Here is a 9,556-nt window from a genome sequence, read left to right as displayed (position 1 = left end):
CTCGACCGCCGCTCCCCGGCGTTGGGCGCGCGCGCTCCGCCCTTCTCCCTCGGGCGGAGCGTCCCTCCCAGCACGCGCCCGGCTCGCGCGCTCCCCCAGGCGCCCTCCCCCGCCTCACACTCACCCTTGCCCTCCTCCCTCCCGCATTTGTGCGCCGGTGCAGCAAGCAGTGGGAGCATCCGGGCATTTCCGCAGCTGAGCGGCGATCCGGGCGGCGGCGGCGGCGGCGGCGGCGGCGGCGGGGGCTGCGGTCGAGGATCTCCCATGGCAGGGATGAGGCGGGGGGAAGGCGAGAGGGGAGCGAGGCGTTAAGCCGGAGCCGCCGCGGGGCGAGTTGCTGAGGGAGGCGGAGGGGGAAGCGGCTGTCGCGGCTGGAGGAGGGTCGGGCGCGGGGCTCGTCGCCCCTCTCGCGCATTCCTCTGTCCAGCCTGGGCTCCGGAGATGCATCTGCATCAGGTCCTCACCGGGGCTGTCAACCCTGGAGACAACTGCTACTCCGTGGGCAGCGTCGGGGATGTCCCCTTCACGGTGAGCGGCGTCTGGGAGCCCGAGGGGGGAGAGACCGGGGTCCAGGCATCGGGGCAGGGGCCCCCTGTCCGGGGCCCACGCCTCCCCGGGAGGCTGTGAGATGTTGGTGGGCCCCACCCGCGGCCCCCTTGCAGCCTTGGGGTTTAGTTTCCTTTGGGGGCCACAGGACTCTGCGTCCTGCGGCTAGTGTAGGAAATTACCTGTCAGGGGAAAGCATTAGGAATCCACCGCACTGCTCACCCTCAGCAAACGGGCCCGGGGTGACAGGACTGGAAGGTACCTCCTGGGGCAGCCTTTCGGTCTGCGGTGGAGGAAGGTGGTTGCAGCTGCTGAAACCCCAGAGCGTCGGTTTTGCACCTGCTCTCGGCGTGGAGGCGAAGAGATTTGGTCTTCGTCTCGGAGCGTGGAGGCGATGCTGCGCCTTGGCTCCCCCTGCCCGTTGTGCTAGGGCAGCGAGGAGCTACTGGAGTCTGTGGCTTTAAACCTGACCCTGTGTATCTCCTGATATGCGGGATCTTAATTCCAGCACGAAAATAGAAAAATTCATCCTCTGCTCCCGAAAGACTTAGAATTGAAAGGTCAGAGTAACAGTGGCCTGGCGAGCTAGCTTATTTATCAGGAGGTCGCAGTTTAGCAAGCATTCTAGGTAATATTTTAATCTATTTGTAAGGTAGGCTGGGTTTTTTTTTTAAGGCAATGGGAAAATTTTCTTGTTTGTGCGAGGAAGTGTATGTAAACATAACATTTTAGAACGTCCTTAAATTCTAGATGACATAGACATGTTTCTCAAGGAGATTGGACTCATTAGTTCTTTTTGAGAATGGGATGTTGAAGCCCTAGAGCTTCTTTTACTCATAGGCAGACACCCATAGGGTAACATGAGTTCTGTTTTTAAAATTAAATTTATAAATGGTCCTTATTAGAAGGAACTGTAGGCAACCAGACCTCTATCAAATACACTTTGTTACTGATAAACATTCTGCTTGATAAAATTGGAAAATGCATAGTGGTATGCTTTTTAGACAAGGGGGAGCGCTTTGATCTGATGTCTGCTTTCCAACAGCATGGTTTTAAAACTGCAGAAAATAAAAAAGCTTCAGCAAACTGCAGAATCATTATGTAGCAGTGCATTCTGGAACAGAATTTATCTATTTTTTAATGTTTTGTGATATATTAAAAATAACCCCACAAGATTGCTTTTTGGCCATTTTAATTTTTAAATGTAGCCAACTTGGCTTTTCTCCAGTTTAGAATGAACCCTTTAAAAACAGAATTTGCCTGACTTATATTGTTACACCTATCACTGTCAACGGTGCCATCTGTGTTATGTGTACACGTGACTTGATCTGTATGGAATTGAGCTTGGATTTCAAACTGTGTGGAGAATCTTTGGGGAATAGAGAGAAGAAATTTTTCTGTTCCCCACTTCTGTAGATAGGGAGGAAGTTCCCCAGGGTTAGAAGAACAGGCTTCTTCCATCAAGAAACAGGTCTGGATCCTTTGGTTGTGGAGTATCTTCCCACTATAATGGTGGTGGTAGTTTATTGTTTCTATCTAAAGTGGAGTATTGTTTCACTGCGAAGCTAGTATATAGAGCTAGGCAGGTTCAGATGCAGTCTAGAAAAGCCAGTGTAAGAACTGTTAGTGCTGTGCAGGTGTGATTCAGATCTTTTTCCACCTCCCTAATTCAACCTGTCACCAAGTCTAGCTGACTCCCTGCAGTATCTATCAGATTTACCCCTTTTCATGTCCTTAGTCACCACCTTATTTTAGAATCTTATTTGTATTACTTAATATAAAAGCTTTCAAACTAGATTTCCTGACACTCATCTTTGATCACTTCAGTTCATCCTCCACACAGCTGCCAGGATAATTTTCTTCAAATACCATTTTACCATATCACTCTTGGCTTAAGAATATGTAGTTGTTCCTAATAGCTTTATTAGGAAATTTGAATTGGTCAAATATTCTCCTGCTATCTTTGACTTTATATTTGATTAAATGTCCTCGCTTACCTTGGCCCCTCTGTTACATACTGATCTTCTTACTTTAGCCTATATTTTTATGTTGTAACAACAGAGTCCTTGCTTTTCATCTTCCCAAATTCAGCTCAAAGTTTACCTGCTGTAGGATGCCTGCCTGTGACAGTTATTTTGGCCTTCTGGCAAATGCAAATACAAACCCATTTTGCACACCATCTCATTTTAATACCTTAGTTTTGAATGCAGTGATCCAGTTATAATTTTGCCATGAACTAGAAATAGACCTTTTGGGCTCTATAAAAAACAGATTTGCTTAAAAATAAGTGAGAACAAGCTGTTTGCAAGCACTGTGGAATCAACTAACAAATACCTGAATGCCTATATTTGTGTAGTAAAAATAAAAATAAAAAGCAAAGCTCTGCTTCATAGAGCATGCCACTTGATTTTTAGAGCAATCAAATGAACAAGCTAGGTTAGATGACTAAAAAGGGAAAAAAAGCCAGGATTGGAATGAAGGTCTTGTGACTTCTCATCTGGCGGGCCTTTCTTGGTAGTATGTTTCCTTCTCAGAGTGCATGCTCTGAAGAGTGTGTATGTATATGTGGGTGGGTGGGTGGGGGAGGCCTTCTGGACATGGTTGGTTTAAAAGGAAAGACTGTCTTGTAGCTAGCCAATGGTTCTTAGCTGATGGTGTATTTCATGATAACTTGGGAACCTTTTAAAAATAGGATAGATTATTTCAGAGTCTATAAACTGGTAAATTTTGTTTCTTTTAAAATTTTTTACTTTGCTAATTGACTTTCCAATAATATAAACTGATAAATTTTGAAGAATGGTATTGTTCTAAAAGGAATTTGAGTTTATGACATTGTAATTGAAAAATCGTGTCTTATGTATTTCGCTGTGCATGGTGGGTGGTCTGATTGGCTGTGAATGACTGCTTGATGTCATCATGTTCCAGTTTGTGCTATATTGACATGATGGTGCAGTTTGTAATGGACAGTCCCAGTTGATGTATGTAGTTTTATTGGTAACATGTAAGCTATGATGGTTTTCACTTGTGTTTTGGTGGTTAACAGCTGTTTTTTTAAACAGTCAATTGTGATTTTGTAAATATAGTTCTATATGTCATGTTTTAAAATATCGCCTTTTGATCATTTTGTTGTTTTCAATGTAAGGTCTAAGTTCTGGAAGTTATCCTGCAGTAAGTCAGATCCTGGGTAGTCCAAGGAGATGATCTTCTACCATGTGTGAGCTTTATTATACTTTATTTTGCTATTTAAGACATTTCTAACTACTTTTAGATAAGTGAATGTTTTGAGACTTTATGCAACAGATATTATAAATTTCTCATTATATATGTTGTTTATTTTTCTGAAAAGTAGTCCTTAGCTGCTTTTCACTTTTCTGTAAATATTAAAATATTAATTAAAATAATGATGGCACATGATGATTCTTAATTAAAAATTTTCACCATTTGGCCATAAGGCATGCAGACTACATTTTCAGATGTTTATGGGCAGTTGATGTTATTGCAATTTGACATGAATTCAACACATTGATCAAAGTTTACAAAAATTTGTAAGTCATTTCCATTCTTATGGAATTTATAATATATTGGCAGAGATTTAAAGTGATGTACATAATTGTAACATAAGGCAGGTGGAAGAGATCTTATGTAGTTAGGAAGATAAAAGGTTTCACAGAAGATTGACATTTGGAAAGGCAAGAACAACAGAAGCCAAGGAATGGCGTAATACAAAGGATAAATTATTGAGTGAATATTCTCTTCACAAAAGTGATTTAACTACAGGACTTCTTTATTAAATAGCAGACACCCTTAGAATGTTCAAAAATATAATTTGCAAATGTTACCCATAGGTTTTTAGGAGAATATATCTGGTATTCTGACATTTTTTCATTTTTGTTATTGATTTTGTTTTTTATTAAAGAACCATTAAAAAATTGATAATGAAAAACTGTCCATTTAAAAATTAGAAGTTAGGCCGGGCGCGGTGGCTCATGCCTGTTATCCTAGCCCTCTGGGAGGCCGAGGTGGGTGGATCGCTCAAGGTCAGGAGTTCGAGACCAGCCTGAGCGAGACCCCGTCTCTACTAAAAATAGAAATAAATTATCTGGACAACTAAAAGTATATATAGAAAAAATTAGCTGAGCATGGTGGTGCATGCCTGTAGTCCCAGCTACTCGGGAGGCTGAGGCAGTAGGATCGCTTAAGCCCAGGAGTTTGAGGTTGCTGTAAGCTAGGCTGACGCCATGGCACTCACTCTAGCCCTGGCAACAAAGTGAGACTCTGTCTCAAAAAAAAAAAATTAGAAGTTAATGTTATATGACCTCTTTTTTGGCATTTAGATATGGGGTTTTTTTTTTAGATTTGTTTGTCCATGTTGAGAATGAATATGTTTTAATTGTACTGTATTATAACATTTCAGTTCTAGAATTATGACACCACCAAACTTTGAAACGATCAACCTGTTTATAAATTTAGTAAATGTTTGTTGAACACATAGGTGTGGTAGGCTTTGTGGGGATTAAAAAAAAAAAAAGAACAAAAAGACCTAGTCTTGATTTCAGGGAGTTTATTAAAGAAGTTTAGGAACCTGGTAATCTTATAGGAAAGTAAGACATGTATCTAACCACAGCAGGCCAGCTGTGTGGTATTACTAGGCACTTCAATTCTTATGGGAATTCAGAAAGAAAACAAGATCCTTTTTGGCCAGAAGAATTAGGGAGTTGGACAGAAAAGTACTTCTGTACTGGCTGGTTATGACTATGGGTAACAACTCATACACCTATTGACAGCTATGCTGAGAGTAAAGGGAAAGACAAGTCAAGAATTTAGAATGGACTTGTTTTCCAAGAGAAGTTGGACTGTTCTTGAAGTGTACCTTCTTGTTTATTTAAATTGATATATTTCAAAGTTTGTGGGCTTGCGCTTAGTGCTAGCCTGTATGTGAAGGTGAGGTTATATAAGTTCTTACTTATGTTCCTGTGTTGATTATTAATTAGCCTTCTTGCTGTGGTGAGAAGACTCCTAGCAACTACCCATAAACTCTGGTAGGGTTCTGAATAATGCCTAACCAAAAAATGGGGGGACAGACGCCAGCTACTTGTGTAATCTTGATTAAATCATTTAAACATTTTTAGGTCTTTCATCTGTAAAATGAAGTTCTTAAAGATCTCTTTAAGTATTTAGAACTTGATTGAAAATTATATGGACTTCTCTAGAGATTTCCAGGGACCAAAAGAGAAAATGGGCCAGAAACATAAAGTGTTTGAAGATAAACATAAAGTGTATTAAAGTTACAGGTCTGGAGTCTTTGTTGTATATTGCCTATCCATTTGTATTTATAAGACTGTTGATCAGTCTTCACAGTCAGGGAGCCTGACCCCCTTTCTGGCTAAGTAAATAGGCCATTCAGAGCATTTATGAAGTAGTGGGTCTAGGAGTGAGTCTTCTTTGGGCTCACAGCTGAGAACTTGGCTCTTGTTTATGATTGTGTCCTCGGCAGCTGGCAGGTAATAGTTGCCTGGGACTGTCATAGTACACTATGGGGTGGCAGATAGGGCCGATGTGATGGTGTTCAGGTTGACCTTCGGCAGCACCCCTTCCTCCAATATCTTTACTCCTTTACTTTCTGTTCTTAGGATTTGGGGTATTAAAAAGATTACTTTAGAAAATTTTCAGATTATCTTAACTTGGATCTTAGGAAATTTTTAGAGCAAATCAGAATCTCAATATTTAATTATCAAAAAGAGCACAGGATATTGGCTAACAACCACAGTGGCATAGTGGAAAAACAAGTCATGCCTAACCAATATAATTTCCTCTATGATACAAAGCAAAGCAGTATTTAAAAGGGGATAATAATAGAGAATATCTGCAATTTGGATTTAGTAAGGCTTTTCTAGCTTGTCAATTATTTTTTAAAACAAGTATGGAAGCCAGATATTTTAGTAGAAATTTTAGGGTTTCAATCTTTTTTGAGTTTGTAGAATGCTTTTGCATTGTTATTAGTGCTGTAGAACACAAATCCATGATGTAAGAAAATAGGCCCTATTATTGAGGGAATAGGTACAACTTATACAGGTGGTTTGGTTATATTTTCTATCTCTTAAAGATAGCTCATGTAACCCTAGGACTTGATGTAGATATTGTGAAACCAATTGCCTGTACCTGATAAGGTTTTATTCTCAACCTTATCATTTCATGATTGCTGAGAGCTTTTTTAATGCTTCCCACCTCTGATCCTAAACACTTAAAAGAAGTGATAGGGCAAGGCGCGGTGGCTCACACCTGTAATCCTAGCACTCTGGGAGGCCAAGCCGGGTGGATCGCTCGAGGTCAGGAGCTCGAGACCAGCCTGAGTAAGAGTGAGACCCTCGTCTCTGCTAAAAAATAGAAACAAATTATCTGGCCAACTAAAAATATATATAGAAAACATTAGCCGGGCATGGTGGCGCATGCCTGTAGTCCCAGCTACTCGGGAGGCTGAGGCAGGAGGATCGCTTAAGCCCAGGAGTTTGAGGTTGCTGTGAGCGAGGGTGACACCATGGCACTCACTCTAGCCCAGCCAACAGTGAGACTCTGCCTCAAAAAAAAAAAAAAGAAGAAGAAGTGATGGTTATCTTATATCTCTCAGATGGAAAAGTCAGTAGGCAAAAAGGGTTCAGCTGAATAGAACTAGGCTCCTCTAAACATTGTACATGGTAATTTGGTGGGGTGATATTTTAAGGGTATAAATAATACCCACATAAATGGATTATCATTGGAGATAAGTTCCTTTAGGTCTATTTTCTTCACTACTTTTTTTTTTTTTTTTTTTTTTTTGGGACAGAGTCTGGCTCTGTTGCCCAGGCTGGAGTGCCATGGCATCAGCCTAGCTCACAGCAACCTCAAACTCCTGGGCGCAAACAATCCTTCTGCCTCAGCCTCCTGAGTAGCTGGGACTACAGGCATGTGCCACCATGCCCGGCTAATTTTTTCTATATATGTTTTTAGTTGTCCAGATAATTTCTTTCTATTTTTAGTAGAGACGGGGTCTCGCTCTTGCTCAGGCTGGTCTCAAACTCCTAACCTTGAGCAATCCTCCTGCCTCGGCCTCCCAGAGTGCTAGGATTACAGGCGTGAGCCACCGCGCCCAGCCCAGTATTTTCTTCACTACTTCTAAAAATTGTGCTCCCTTGGGGAGTGATAGCTTTTAATTCATACTAAATTGTTGTTTTCCTCCTATGGTTTTAGGAGAAATCCATTGATTCACACTAAATCAGTGATATTTTCCTCCTGTGATTTTAGGAGAAACCCAGGAAACTGGAGACCATAAGTGCATTTTGTAAGTGGTCATCGACAGATGCAAAAAACTCATAAAAATTTAGGCTTAGACTCAGTTCACAGATACATGTAGCTCATATAGTAGCTATAGTTTAAGAGCAAAATGCCAGATGTTTTCTTAGGAGTAAATGACTTTGGTTTTGTGCTAGCAACTTCTTCACATCATCTCTGGCCTTGACTGTATCTATACTTAAGAGGATCTAGTCAGGAGGAGGTAATTAAATTATTATCATGTACACAACACATAACATCTTCCATCATTCCTTTTATGTGGATGAATGGTTAGTGTTTCCAGGAAAGGCCACGCCCTCCATTTATACTGGCTGTTCTAAACTTGGGATGATTTTTTTTCCCTCAGGGGACATTTGGCAATTTCTGGAGACATTTTTGATTGCTGTAACTGGAGGGTTTGATACTTGTGTCTAGTGAGGAGTGGCCAGAGATATTGATAATCATCCTGTAATGCACAGAGCAGCCCTCCAGGATGAAGAATTATCCAGCCCAAATGCCCGTAGTGTGAAGTTGTGAGAAACCCTCATTTATCCCCTAGGATTCCCATCCCTCCTTCCTACTCAAGGGCATGGCTCAGCAGTTTCCCCTTTCTCTCTTGTAAAATTGCTTTTTCTGCTCTACTGAAATTCTTCATTTAGCTCTTCCAGATTTGCATATCCAACTATTTCTTTGGCATCCCCTTCTTGAATGTCTAATAACTATAACAGAGTCCCCAGCCTCATAACATTTTCCTCCTTCAGCCTTCCCTAAATCAGTAAATGGCAACTTCATTTTTTTAGTTCCCTTGTAATCTATCTTTTCTATTCCATTTATATTGCATATTTAATAGCAAATTCTTTTGGCTACACCTTCAACATGCATACAGAATCTGACTACTTCTCACCTTCTCTGTTGCTATCACCCTGGTCCAAGACACCGTCGTTTCTTTCCTGGATATGGCAATAGGATCTTAAATGGTCCTCCTGCCTTTTTTGTCTAGTCTGTCCTCCTTCAGTTTGTTCTCAACTTAGTAGCTAGAATGATCCTGTTAAAATATAAATCAAATCTTGTCAGACCTTGTACAAAACTTTCAAAAGACCTTTTTTTTTTTTTAACTCAGAATAAAAACTCAAGTGCCTTCAATGCCCTTGATTGTTATTTCTGTAGCACCTGGAATAGAACCTGGTACAAAAAAGTACTCAATAAGTTAGTAAATGGAAAGGGCGCTTAGTGTAATACACAACATTCTTACAGTAAACACTGTGATCTTTTTATAAGGCTATTTTTATAAAACTTTTTGATATAGCAGTGGCATTAAGTCATATTTAGAAAAATCAATTTTATAAGAAGGGGCAGAGAGAGCTGATGTAATACAGTCCAGGTGTAAAGCTCTGCTTTTGGGATTAATCCAAGGATATATATTAATGTATCAAGAGGAATTGATAGACTCTATGCCCATCAGGCAGTTCTCAAATTTTCCTCAAATTTTCCTTATGTTTTTGAAAGACTTCCATATATAACAAATTGGAAATTAACTTGACATACCTGGAGTGTAGAGATTCTGTATTTTAAGAGTTTAAGAATTATATGTTGTATCAGTCTGGTAGGGCTGCTGTAACAAAATACACAGACTGGGTGGCATAAACAACAGAAATTTACTCTGGGAGGCCAAGGTGGGAGGATTGCTTGAGCTCAGGAGTTCGAG

At 40.8% G+C, this 9,556-nt stretch overlaps 1 protein-coding gene across 4 annotated transcripts in view; it reads left to right on the top strand.

Annotated features, from left to right (window-relative positions):
- Positions 1-308: 308 nt before the first annotated feature.
- DMXL2 (Dmx like 2) overlaps positions 309-9,556 on the top strand; it is a 145,399-nt gene continuing 136,151 nt past the window's right edge. For all 4 annotated transcript variants that reach the window (XM_045529243.1, XM_045529227.1, XM_045529233.1 and 1 more), the window contains exon 1: positions 309-528. In XM_045529243.1, the coding sequence (XP_045385199.1) occupies positions 442-528 (87 nt within the window). In that variant the 5' untranslated portion in view covers positions 309-441. The remainder of the gene's footprint in view (positions 529-9,556) is intronic.

This window comes from Lemur catta, chromosome 1 (assembly GCF_020740605.2).
Source record: "Lemur catta isolate mLemCat1 chromosome 1, mLemCat1.pri, whole genome shotgun sequence".
In the NCBI taxonomy this organism is placed as follows: Eukaryota; Metazoa; Chordata; class Mammalia; order Primates; family Lemuridae; genus Lemur; species Lemur catta.
The sequence above is the reverse complement of the archived record's forward strand: the minus strand, read 5'-3'. Positions and strand labels throughout refer to the sequence as shown.